The 13,382-nt window shown below is 45.8% G+C and overlaps 1 protein-coding gene across 1 annotated transcript; it reads left to right on the top strand.

Moving 5' to 3' along the window:
• Positions 1–6,235: 6,235 nt before the first annotated feature.
• BHLHE41 (basic helix-loop-helix family member e41) lies at positions 6,236–12,287 on the top strand. Its single transcript, XM_037144839.2, has 5 exons — positions 6,236–6,680; positions 6,822–6,885; positions 7,212–7,319; positions 7,657–7,768; positions 8,247–12,287. The coding sequence occupies exons 1-5, from the start codon at positions 6,292–6,294 to the stop codon at positions 9,314–9,316; spliced, it is 1,743 nt and encodes a 580-aa protein (XP_037000734.2). The 5' UTR covers positions 6,236–6,291; the 3' UTR covers positions 9,317–12,287.
• Positions 12,288–13,382: the final 1,095 nt, after the last annotated feature.

Raw genomic sequence — 13,382 nt, 5'->3', positions numbered from 1 at the left:
GCCAATACATATGGCATAGTAGAGAAACAAGACCCACTGATGAAATAAGAAGAGGACCTGAACAAGCCAGTCCCTTTCATGGGACCACCACTGAGATGGCTCGTGCCAACCCAACATCTATTCTCTGATCCCACTTTACTGAAAGACCCCCTACAGTGTTGAGGAAGCCTCAGCTAGAAGATGCTATACTTAGCCCCCTTTTATAGGATTGGAGATAGGATGCAATCAGATGTCACTGGGTGGAACTTATAAGAAAAGCTCTTTATGGGGAACTTATTCAGCTAGTAGGCACCCTTCTATCCATCCCTGCAGGAGCGCCAGCAGCCATCTTATGACCATGAGACAACCTTGAGGATGGATAGAAGCTGGTGGAGAGTGGAGCAGAAAACCAGGAGTCTTGGACACTGACACTGTTATTATTACTCCACATTACCCATGGACCCCTTTCCTCTGGACCTTCCTCAATGTGACTGGGAAAAAATTCCTAAGATGATTAAGCTCTGTTACTTTGACTCAAATGCAGTACTTAACTGATATATCTAAGGTGGATTTCCATCAGTTTCCTTTATGGCAAAAGATGATACATTAATTTCACAACCTTACTACCCATCTTGGTAATTATATATGAATCTTGCTTTAAGCTGTTGAATAAAATTTATACCAATTAGTTCTAAGTGTAGGTTAAATCTTCCTTAACTAGTCTTTTTTGTTGCCTTTTTGTTATTTTTTAAAGATTTTATTTATTTATTTTTGGAAATAGGAAGGGAGGAAGAGAGGGAACCATCAATGTGTGGTTGCCTCTCGTGCGCCCCCTACTGGGGACCTGGCCCACAACCCAGACACGTGCCCTAGCCTGGGAATCAACCAGAGACCCCTTAGTTCACCTGCTGGAAGCCAGTCCACTGAGCCACACCAGCCAGGCTTTTGATGCCTTTTTAAAAGAGCAGACCCTGTTAGAGATAGCTGTGTGCCCTGGGTGGACACCATTTGAAAACTGATTCAAGGACCATGCACATAACAAGTAGGTGAGGTAAGAGGCTGTTTAGCACATCTTATTCCTATTTGTGTTCCACAGTACGTGAACATGAATCTCTCAGAAAACTTCCTAAGGACTTTTCATCAGCAGTAATGAGAGGAACACAGGAGTTAGAAGGCCCCCTTTTTATGCAGCCTTTCTGGGTCCCACTATCCAGCTAGTCCAGGAGAATTCTGAGAGAGGTAGGAGCCACTTTCTGGAAATCCCTATGGATTTGTCATCTGCGCCTCACTCTAGTTTCCAGTCTCTTTCTGGATCACCCTCAGACAGCATGAGAAGCACACGGGGACCAGAGGGGATCAGGCAGCTTTACTCAGGGAGGGAAAAGCCAGAGTAGTTCTCCCGTAGTGGACTTAGTCTTGGCTCTCTCCTAGTTGTCTTTTGTTTATAAAAACTCCAGGAACTCCGAGCATAGGTTAAATTCAGGACTGTCCAAGTGAGTGTTTGTGATACATAAATACAAAACCACAATGATTTCAGCAGTGAAATTTATATTCTATACTTAATTTTATCTGCTCCTTGGTGCCTTGCAAACACTAATAAGTGTATAAAGTTCTTGAGCAGCATTACATAAATATAAAATGTGATTCATGTATATGTGGCAACCACAAAGACTTATAAATGGGTAGTCTACAGAAAGACTTAAGTTCTTTTACAATTTAAATAAGGATACTTGTACTGTCCCAGCTGATTGTCTCAGTATGTAACTGGAAAACCCAACCTTCCACTCTGTGGTTTCAAATCTAGTACCTTCAGCAAATAGCTTATCAATATTTTAAAGTCATATTTGACTTCCGGTGAGTGGCAGTGAGGTTTTCCTTCCTCTGGAGACCCTTCTATGAGGTGGCCTTCTTTTGGGGGGTGTGCCTGACACCAACTTTTGTCCCCTGGGGGCAGTGCCCAGAGAAGGGATTCCAAGGGAAGTTTTCACACGTGCCTCATCTACCATCCCACTCTGTCCACCCTGCACCCCACGCCCCCCAACTGAAGCATCAATCCTATTTTTTTCTTTTAGATTTTTGTAAGAAGAATGAGGTACATTCCCCTTTTGGTGAAAATTATGTTTGACTCTTGTGCACCTCACCAAACAGAGGTGATTAAGAAAGGCAAATGCCCATCTAATGGGGCATATTCACAGCGGTGCAGGCAGGAGGTTCCACATCCCTGGTCTGATCTGCAGCCTTCAAGACCATTATGGACGCACAGTTAGTATGAATCAGACCTGAGGTCCCCAAAACACCCTGGTCACTTCAGTGCTCTGGGACGGTGGTAGGGCTTGCAGAACCTTAGAGAGGCAGAAAATCTCTCTTCTTTGTGGAAACTCTAATCCTCTCAGGAGAGTTCTCTTTCTGTTGGAAATCCAAGACTTTGCGAGCAAACATGATAAGACGTTCCAAAGTCACTAGGTGAATATAATGAGTGTAGGGCTTAGAATACTTAGGTGGGGTGAAGGGAGGGAGGTGGGAACTGGAATAAGTGTCCCCTTTCATTAGAGTCTCTATAGGTAATGACTTTCCTACTTAACCAAAGAAAAGCAATGGAAGCTGCTTCTCCCTCACCTATTAAAAGGAGAAAGATGGGTATCTTTAATTGAAAGCAAGGCATCACAAAATTCTTTAATTAGAGGCTCAACGGTTCTTTGAGCTCATCTTGTATCTCCTTGGCTTTCAGCAGGACGGCATTAAACCTTCCTAAAGAGATAAGACCCAACCTATTTTTAAACATACTCAACCAAAGAGGGCATTCTGTCTTCTGTTCCTTTGTGAGACTGGGGAATTTTTTTTTCCTTTTCTAACCTCACCACAGGTGAACTTTTCCTATTACTTACCTGAGCCTTCACATTAGAGTTCGGCTTGGTTCGCTCAGTGGAAAATGGTGACCAGCTGGTCACCATTAGCTTTTTCTAAACGGTCCTTCTATATGAAATTATAATAATTAATTAGGATATTTGGGTTTAAATCAATAAAGATGGAGACTGACTCATTCCCTGACAAAAGAATGTGATCTTTCTTTTACTCGTGTCTTGTTCCCAGTGCTGTTTCTCTCTTCCCATCTCTCTTTCAAATCATGGGCATGCACACACATGCGTTACAACATGTGTGCACATTCACACTCTGGTAAATTTAAAAAACACCCTTTAAACAGCTGGTTGACATTTAGACTTTGGCCTTTACTATTCCTAGCAAGGGGTAATAGTTAAGGGCACAGACTCTGAAGCCCACAGTCAGTACTTAAAATTGTGGCTCTGGGACCTTGGGCACATTTTGTAATCTCCTTATATATCTATTTTCTCATCTGTAGAATGGAGGCAATAATAGTATCTACCTTATAGGGTTGTGGAAAGGATTATTGAGTTAATGCATTAGAAGCTTTTAGAATAGTGTCTGGTGCTGTAATTGTAAATGCTATATCATTGTGAATGATTGCTATGCCCTTCTTGAAGCAATGGGACAATTGGAGGCATTAAACTATGCCTGACATTCCAGAAGCCATGAGTTTGAGAAAAAAAAAGGAGTAGGGCTCAAGTTTAAGGATAATGAATAAACAGGGAGTCACAAGGTGAAAGATTTTTAAAAAGACAAAAAGCAAGTAAGAGATAGGAAAAAATACAGGAAAAGAGCAACAGCTGGCATTTATTTCAATGGGGAAAAGCAGAAAAAGAACATGAGGGAAAAGAAAAATAAGAAAGGAAAAAAATGGAGACAGCAATAAAAAGGTGGACCTGAAAAAGAAAGGCAGAAAAGAAAAAGAGGACTGAGAATTAGAAAATTAGAAAAAAAAAAACCATTGAAATTAGAAAAGACTCCATTTATAGCTTGAGCTGGGGTATCAGGAAAAGGAGTGGAAGAGAAAACAAAAATACTGGATATAGAAGCAGGGAAACTTGGGACAAAATTGACGCTGGGGGAGAGGAGATAGAAATGGTAACATTAAAAGTTTCATTTGCAGCAACAGTCCTCTGTATTTTTAAATTATGGGAAATTTTCATTAAAAATTAACACATCCATGATGCACTAAGCTTCTTTATCTTCCCCACTTCAACTTGCTTCAGAGTCTGCCTCAGACTAAGTCCTGAAGGTTTGTCCTGATCAGATGTCTGTCTGCCTTCTGTCTGTCTGCTCTGCCCAACAGGGCCCAGATGCAGCGATCCAGTCTTCGCTGCACTTTCACCAAATACTTAAGGCATCAAGTGAAAATTCAGCTCCGGAGGAAATATTTACACCCTCTTCCTTCTCCAAACATGTATAAGCCTCTAAGGGAAGATGGCATTTTAATTTTTAAGTTATCCTTCTTAAGGGCATTTCCCTTCACCCCCACCATTCAGGTTCTTTTTGGTCAATTTAGAACAAGAAGACAAAAATGATACAGCACTGCAGGGATGCGCCGCTTTTTGGGCTCCAAATTGTCCTCACCAAAAGGAATTCACCATCCGATCCCTAGGAACAAACAAGAAAGGGGCTGGCTGGTGAGGTTTAAAATAAAATCAATATTTTAAAGACACTTTTTCCTTTAAGTATTATTAAATTGTCAGTTTGGTGCAAAGTAAGTCCCCCTATTGGAGGAAGTCAGAGCGGCCTTAAAGGGCCCTGTAAACAGACGAAGTGGATGGACCTCGAGCGTCTCCTCACGCTGGGGTGAGCTTGGGCCGCCGCCGGAGTCAGGAAGCCAGACGCGGCTCGCGTCTCCGCCCGGGACTCAGGAGACTGCGGCAGCTCGCGCTGCTGCGGGGCGGCTCCAGAAGGCCGAGTGAAGACGCGACTCCCGCAGACACGTGACCTCTCAGCCGCCGCTACCAGCGACCCAGATCCGTCCCCGGAACCCGCGCCGCCTGGCGGGGCGGGCGGGTGGGGACACGTAACCACTGCCCCAACCCCTGCTGCGCCCTGGTGCGTGTTCCTTCCGCGTACTTCTCCCCTTGGTTCACGTGCCACTGGCAATAATGACTGTTTCGGGGATCACCCAGGAGAATATAGATCTCACTCGGTGCAGGAAGGAAAGAACTTTGGTTTTACATCTACCCATACACACATCCCTCCCACTCCTGCAGACGCCAGATGCCGCAGCTGGGCCAGAGACTTGGGAGTCCCGCAGGATAGGCTGCCCTTGGCCTCCAAGGCCTTTTGCCGTTGGCTGTGCCGGGTGTCACTGCGTATCTCCGGGCACCTCCCGGTAACTCTAACAGTGAGTCACGTTCCCGGGATGGCTCTGGGGAAAAGGTAGCAAGAGTCCCGGAGGCCCACGCTTCCTTCCTCTCGCTGGTCGCAGCGGCTGCAGTGGGAGCGAGCGCGCCCGCGCGCGCGCTCACGGGTTCCCCGCGCAGTGATGTGGCAGCAGCGGCGGGTCGGATCACGTTGCTGGCCCTGTGCTGGTACCCGTTTCAGACAGGATTAAGGAGAGAGGCTTTGGGGGTGCCAGCGGTAGTAAACGTGGGCTCCGCACACTCCAGGCATCGCTTATCGCACAAGGGGGGTGGTGGGGAGAGGAAGCACGCAGCGCCACCCTGGGCGCTGAGGCGCCGCGGAGTTTACTGGACGAGTGATAATGCTGCATTCTCTGCAGTAGCCCCTCTCGTGTCACCCGCCCTCTTCCCTTCCCTCCCCGCCGCGTTCCTCCGGGAGCACCGGAGGCCCCAAACATCGTCATCTGCTGCTGTGATTAGTGGCACTGCAATTTTGGCTGCTGTGGGAAGTTTGGGTGGCCCAGGGACACTGTCGCCAAAAGACACTTGAATTGCGAAATTATGACCCAATGACTTTTTCATTTAGCTTAAATCTTTCTGGGATAGGATTTCAAGTTGTTCCTCTCCGGGGCAACCTCCTATCAAGGCCGAGACCCAGGCCACACTGAGCGGGATGCAAACAAGTCTCCAAATTTTCCTTCGGGACTGAAGTTTACCCACAGTGAATTCTCTTTCTCTTTTCTTTGATCCAAACCAACAGCACAGTCGGTGGAGAACTCCAAAAGACACATTCACGTTCCTGCACCGTAATGACGGACGGACTGACGGAGTCACATTTCTGAGCCGAGGAAGCCCAGGCTGCCCCGCACCCCCGGCAACCCCCCCCCCCCCCCCCCCAGCTGACTGCATAGTCTTTGGGAAGATGAATAGCTTGGCTGAAGTTGTTTTTCCTTTCCGGTGGCCCTGATCAGGTGTCCCCGCCCCCTCCCGCCGTCGCTCTCCCTCTCAGCCTTCTTCTGTCGCCCCCTCCTGGCCCGATCCCTCCTCCCCCGCCCCCCTCCGGGCTGGACCGCGGATGGTACGTTCCGCACGTGAGCTGGGTGCTGGTCTGGCCGGCGACGCGCGTGCCCTGTGGCCAAACACTGCCCCGAGTGAGAGCAAACTACCAGCGCAGTGGGGCCGGCGCGACTGTGCGTGCGTGTGTGTGCGTCTGTGTGCGAGAGAGCGAGCGCGGTGGGAGAGGGAACGACCAACTGCTTCACACTTTAAACACTGCGCTGAAGAGGGACAGAGAGACTGGAGACGCACAGATCCCCTCAAGATCTCCCAAAGCTACCGTCCCACAGATTATAGGACACAGCCCTCAAAAATTGAAACAGAGGAAAGCGGACAGCGGTTGAACATGGACGAAGGAATTCCTCATTTGCAAGAGAGACAGTTACTGGAACATAGAGATTTTATAGGGTAAGGTGCACGCACCCTTACGAATATCTATCTGGGCTCAGTTTGATTTTTTTTTTTTTTTCTTCTCAAGAAAGTGGTATGGAGCGGGCCAGGGCAGAGCTCCTCCCGAATGGGTGCCTGATGCTGATTTCTGTTTTGCAGACTGGACTATTCCTCATTGTATATGTGTAAACCCAAAAGGAGCATGAAGCGAGACGATAGCAAGGTAAGAGTAAGTTTACGATGTTCCCCATAACCTGCCTGGGTAGTTAATTAGGGTCATTGATTACACAGCGAAGCTCTGCCCGCAAATATATTCCAGCCCTTGAGCTTCCCCGACTGTGAATTTTAAGTGGTTTGCTGGATACTCTCAGGGGGAGATTAAACATCGTACCTGAATTTAAATTGCATTTCAGAATAGTCCAGAGGAAGAAGGTTTCTCGGGCATAGTTTATCACATAGTGTGTGTTTTGGGGGGTTGGGGGATATTGTTATAGCCAGTAAATGAATGTTTATCTTGTTTTCTCTCTTCCATGACTCTCCTATATTAAGGATACCTATAAATTACCGCATAGATTAATAGAAAAGAAAAGAAGAGACCGAATTAATGAATGCATTGCTCAGCTGAAAGATTTACTGCCTGAACATCTGAAGTTGACAGTAAGATGCACATTTTCCTTCTTTGCTGCTCTCCAAGGGCGTATTAATAGCCTGGTGCTACTCCCAGAGATATAAGAATAAATGTAAATATCAGATGCCTTACAACTTGTGATATAGAGTAGACTCTACTGTAGAGTTTCCCACAAACTCAGAAGTAGGTGCTCACAACTGAATCAAAAAATCATTTATAACCTGTCATGTGGAAAGCTTAAGAAGTATAGGAATAGTACTTCTTTCAAAGTGTTTGCTTAAGTTACTGTGCTGAAGAGAGAGCCAATCAAGCCAAATGTATGTTTTTAAGTAACCAAGTGCCCCATTCTCTTTTGCACCAATGCAGACTCTGGGGCATCTGGAGAAAGCGGTAGTCTTGGAATTAACTTTGAAACACTTAAAAGCTTTAACAGCCTTAACTGAGCAGCAGCATCAGAAGATAATTGCTTTACAGAATGGTAAGTCAGTTCAGGGAGGCCAATCCACCCTGATGAAGCTGGGCAGCCCACAGAGGAGCAGTGTTAGGACTTCTTCTCCACCCCCATCTCCTTCCGTGTGCCTACCGGCTCACCCTCACTTGTGAAATTGCTTATACTTTCCCTTCATTGGAAAGTGCCCATTTCCTGAAGCATCCTACAGGCTTTCAGCAGAACTCAGAGGAATTAGACTTTTTTTTTTCAACGTGGCGGTTGCACCCTTTCCACTTTGGTTTTTCAGCTGGGAGTAGAGCGCCCTCCATCCTCTGCCCCCGCCCCCGCGCCCCTTCACCCCCCTGCCCCCCCCCCGCAAATGGTGGATTATCTCTCTCAAATAGGGAGGAAAAACCAAGATCACTTTAGTCAGTGTGGGGCCCACGTGATAAGCAGATGTTTTAACGTCGGGTGTTTTTTCTTCTTGCCTCCATTCCTCTGTCCCCCACACCCCCCCCCATCCTAGGGGAGCGATCTCTGAAATCGCCCATTCAGTCCGACTTGGACGCGTTCCACTCGGGATTTCAAACATGCGCCAAAGAAGTCTTGCAATACCTCTCCCGGTTTGAGAGCTGGACGCCCAGGGAGCCCCGGTGTGTCCAGCTGATCAACCACTTGCATGCGGTGGCCACCCAGTTCTTGCCCACCCCTCAGCTATTGACTCAACAGGTCCCCCAGAGCAAAGGCACCGGCGCGCCCTCGACCCCCGCCGCCTCCAGGGCCACCCCCTGCCTGGAGCGCGCTGGACAAAAACTGGAGCCCCTCGCTCACTGCGTGCCGGTCATCCAGCGGACTCAGCCCAGCGTGGAGCTGGCCGGCGAGAACGACACAGACACCGACAGCGGCTACGGAGGCGAGGCCGAGGCCCGGCCCGACCGCGAGAAGGGCAAAGGCGCGGGGGCGAGCCGCGTCACCATCAAGCAGGAGCCCCCCGGGGAGGACTCGCCGGCGCCCAAGAGGATGAAGCTGGATTCGGGGGGCGGCGCGGCGGCGGCAGCGGCCGCGCTCCTGGGGCCCGACCCTGCGGCCGCGCTGCTGAGACCCGACGCCGCCCTGCTCAGCTCGCTGGTGGCGTTCGGCGGAGGCGGGGGCGCGCCCTTTGCGCAGTCCGCGGCCGCCGCGGCCCCCTTCTGCCTGCCCTTCTACTTCCTGTCGCCTTCCGCGGCCGCCGCCTACATGCAGCCTTTCCTGGACAAGAACAGCCTGGAGAAGTACCTGTACCCCGCGGCGGCCGCCGCCCCGTTCCCACTGCTGTACCCCGGCATCCACGCCCCGGCGGCCGCCGCCGCCGCCGCTGCTGCCGCCGCCGCCGCCGCCGCCTTCCCCTGCCTGTCCTCCGTGCTGTCGCCCCCTCCAGAGAAGGCGGGCGCCGCCGGCGCGACCCTCCGGCCGCACGAGGTGGCGCCCCCTGGAGCGCTGCACGCCCCGCGCCCGCACGGCCGCACCCACCTGCCCTTCGCCGGTCCCCGCGACCGCGGGAACCCGGAGAGCTCTGCTCAGGAAGATCCCTCGCAGCCAGGAAAGGAAACCCCCTGAATCCTTGCGCTCCTTTCTTAGCAGGGACGAGAATTCCCGCGGAATAATAATATTAATAAGTTAAAACACCCTTAACGTTTTTAAGGGAGGAAGTGTAATAGATGCACGCCAGGCTTTAAAAAAAAACAGGTGTTTTGTGTACATTTGGAGTTCCTGTTTTGCTCATCTTTCAACACCCCACCCTCCACACACCAGCTATAAAAGGACTCTGCGCTAGTCTTTTTTTTTTTTTCAAAGAACTCCCCCAAATAATTTTTGCCTTCTTTTAGGGTGTGTTCCATTATCTATTAAAATATAGAAGCTAATTCTCGAGGAAGTAAGAAGGGTATGCTCTGTGGGTGAGCCAGTGGAACCAGGGTGGGGGAGAGGTGGCGGAGCAGTTGACACTGAGCAGCAGAGTTATGTCAGTGACTCAGAGCTGTCCTGCTGCTTCAGGATGCTTTCCGCAAACAGAATGATCTTTCAGAATTGAGTTTACTCTTCAGTATTTTGTAATGTTCAGCTTTTTAAAAAGACATTTTTTCAAAGAGGAAGAGGAGAGAATGCAGTCGCTCACATTGCAACCTATTCTGAAGTGGTTTGAATGATATTCCTTAGTAACTTGCACTTGTTGAAAGAGACTCGGAGTTGGGCCACTGTCAGAACAAAGTCAGGGAACTAGATGAGTGAGGAAGGCCAGAATCATTCTTAGTACATTTGCTGGCACTTTAAGAAATTGACCATGAATCAATTGACTCATCTTAATTATATATATATATACACACATGCGTGCACACACACACAAATATACATATAGAGTATCTATTCCCACCTTGCCATTATTTAATCCATATGTTCCTTAGTTTTTATAATCTTGCTGTAAAAAAAAAAAAGAATGTGCACTGAACTTAAAAAGAAAAAAGTCCAAAATGACTTGGGCTATATTCTGTTCAATCACAGACATAGAGGAAAATATTAAACTAGTCAATTTTGATTGGAAATGCTGTAAAGATTGGACTGAAGCTCCGTGAAGCCTTCCCATCTCCAAGTTTGTGTATTTTCTGGAGACCAAACCAGATACCAGATAATCACAAAGAAAGCTTTTTTAATAAGGCTTAAACCAAGACCTTGTCTAGATATTTTTAGTTTGTTGCCAAGGTAGCACTGTGAGAAATCTCACTTGAATGTTATGTAAGGGGTGAGACACAACAGTCTATGAGTGAAGAAAAGATCTGGGTCTTCTAGTCAGTTTGGTGCATTTGCTGCTGCTGTTGCTCCTGTTTGCCTCAAACGCTGTGTTTAAACAACGTTAAACTCTTAGCCTACAAGGTGGCTCTTTATGTACATAGTTGTTAATACATCCAATTAATGATGTCTGACATGCTATTTTTGTAGGGAGAAAATATGTGCTAATGATATTTTGAGTTAAAATATCTTTTGGGGAGGATTTGCTGAAAAGTTGCACTTTTGTTACGATGCTTATGCTTGGTACAAGCTTATGCTGTCTTAAATTATTTTAAAAAATAAATACTGTCTGCAAGAAACCAGCTGGTTTAGAAAAGTTTAGTTTGCGAAGATAAACTAGAAGATATCTTTATATTCTAGTATTTTCAGCACACCATAAATTCTATTACCTAAATATTGCCACACTATTTTGTGATCTTAAAATTCTTACCAAGGAATAAAAACTTTAATACACAATATGAGATTGTCTAATAATTAAAAAGACATGATGGATGTTCAGTTAATTTTAAAAGGTCTATGAATATAGGGATAAAAGTCATTTGGGTTCTCGGATATACAACTTGGTCATTGGCTTATCACACATTTCCGCTCTTTTACAAGCCAACAGGCTCTGGCTGTGTCTACCTGCTTGTTCTCAAAGTACCTTAATGAAAAGTGCAAAAGAAAAGAACAACCAATCATTTGAGCGGTTTGTTTATGTTAGACCCAATTCCCTAATGTTTTTATGATTGATGAATTTTGTTCACTTTTCATCCTTGATACCAGATAGCCTCTGTTGTAAGATTTAGTGCATTTCTCTTTTACTGGGCCCAGTATAAATGTGCTACCACTCAGGGGGAGCTAAGTTTCTCAGTATATTTTAGCTCCTAAACCTTTACAAAATAATTCTCTTGTGGGACTTCATCATGGAATTCAAAGAACAGATGATTGTAGACTTACCAAATTTATAATGAAATTTGTGATTTGACACAAACTGTGTGAAGGAATGTCAATTTTTAGATCGATAATGTTCTTCACACCCCCGCCCCCCAGTTTTGAAGGATGTTGAAATGATAGCCAACATTTGTAAGATATAATAGAAAAAGTGCTCCCTCTGCTGTTTTTATGGGAACAGAACTGCCAGTAATAGAAAGTGGAACCAGAAGGAATCTCAGAGATTGGCTCGTCCAGTCCCCTGCATTTTGTAATAGGAGGGAAATGAAGCCCAGGGCTATCCAATGTCTCCCGTCGGTCACACCTACCTGGAACCAGCATCAGACGCTCGGTGGATTGTACCCCCAGGCCGAGAGACACTCCCAACTGCTGCATGCACCTGGAACCAAGTAAATTGAGCGTGGGCAGTGCTCCTGAAATGTCATGAATAGACCACAGGAACAAAGGAAATAAAAATTAACATTAGAAATTAGAGGATAGTAAAATGTCCTAGCATTTGTATAATTTTGGCACAGTGAAAAAATTTAGGGTTGGACCAGGTTTTATAGGGTATTTTAATCCAAATGCCTATATACTGACATGGTAGTAATATAAAATTAGGACAGAATCACAAAATAATACTGTACCTGAAAAGTTTTGTTTGGGTCATTGATTTATTTTAATAAAAGACTGGAATCACAAGTTGCTAAGGAGGGTTCTATCTATACCTACAGTGGTGAAATTTGAGCCAAGAGTTTTTGTAGTACATATGATTTTCCAATTTAAGACACACCAATCTTCAGTCAACAATGCTTTTTTAAATACAGTATTTTACCAGTCAATTTTACATACATTTCTCAGCAAACTTTATATTGAATTGATTTGATAAGTGGCCTTTTTCCTCAGAAGAGCTAAGCATATTTTTAAGGCACTAGGAACTACAATTTAATAGCTCTTTCAAGTATAACTGGAGTTTTAATTCCTGTCATCATGAAAACTGTTTTTCACTTAGTTCTCTATTGCTGACAATACAGGCCATAGCTTTGGTTACGGCCCATCATCTGAGATTTGTTCAAATGTAAGTAAAAGAAGCTCCAGCCTGTTTCTATGTCACAGGTCATTCTGAACTTCTCCGCGGGAGGTGATTGGCACTGGGGATTCTAGGAAGGCGTGGCTGGGCAACCAGACTGAGGCCTCTTACTCTGGATCGAATTGAACAGAGCCCTCATGAATGAAGTAAGACTGTTACAATGCCAAAAGCTGGGTGTAGTACTGTGATAATAGTACTTTGCTTCAGATAGTAATCTGATGTGCTTCATCACACAAAAAATCCGTTGACCTCTCAGGTCAATATATTTAGGTCCACCCATTGTTCTGTGTTGTTTTAATTAAGTTCAAAATGGACAAACAATGCGTGCTAAAGTCCAATAAGGATTCCAGTTTTTCACAGAATTTAATAGGGGCTTGTCATGGAAAATTACCACGTATGTTCTGATTAAGATAGGATTTATCCCCCAAAATGTGCAGCATGTACTAGAAAAATTTGCTCCTAGAAAGGAATTGGACATTTGTCTTAAAATTGGGTTTCTTTAACTTGTTCAGTGGATCCACACTGAAAACTCCAAGCAAATGTAAAACTGTACTTTTTAAAAAGTTGATCTTTAAAATTTCTCATTTTCGTGATGTTTAATTTATCTGGCCTCAGGGAATGATTTATGCCCCGTGAAGCACTGGTTCAGAACACTGAGCTTTCTATGTTCAAGTGCCAACATTGTTTATCTTTATTTTTTTTATTTTAGTGGAAAGCCTATTGAAATAGGTTACACATGTCCTCTAAGACATGTGACACACCTCAGGAAAAAAATACCCTATGCATAATTAACCTTTCTCAGTAATTCAGAGTCATCATCATAACCATGACTTTTGTACT

This window comes from Artibeus jamaicensis, unplaced genomic scaffold (genome assembly GCF_021234435.1).
Source record: "Artibeus jamaicensis isolate MK-2021 breed Jamaican fruit bat unplaced genomic scaffold, CSHL_Jam_final contig_233, whole genome shotgun sequence".
NCBI lineage: Eukaryota > Metazoa > Chordata > Mammalia > Chiroptera > Phyllostomidae > Artibeus > Artibeus jamaicensis.
Note: the sequence above shows the minus strand (reverse complement) of the source record. Positions and strands in the feature narration are given on the sequence as shown.

Bases quoted from the DNA above. Each gene is read 5' to 3' on its own strand.
- BHLHE41 (XM_037144839.2), top strand. From the start codon at position 6,292: ATGGTACGTTCCGCACGTGAGCTGGGTGCTGGTCTGGCCGGCGACGCG. The intron at 6,681-6,821 runs GTAAGGTGCACG...TCTGTTTTGCAG, and splicing joins GAACATAGAGATTTTATAGG to ACTGGACTATTCCTCATTGT. The intron at 7,320-7,656 runs GTAAGATGCACA...GCACCAATGCAG, and splicing joins CTGAACATCTGAAGTTGACA to ACTCTGGGGCATCTGGAGAA.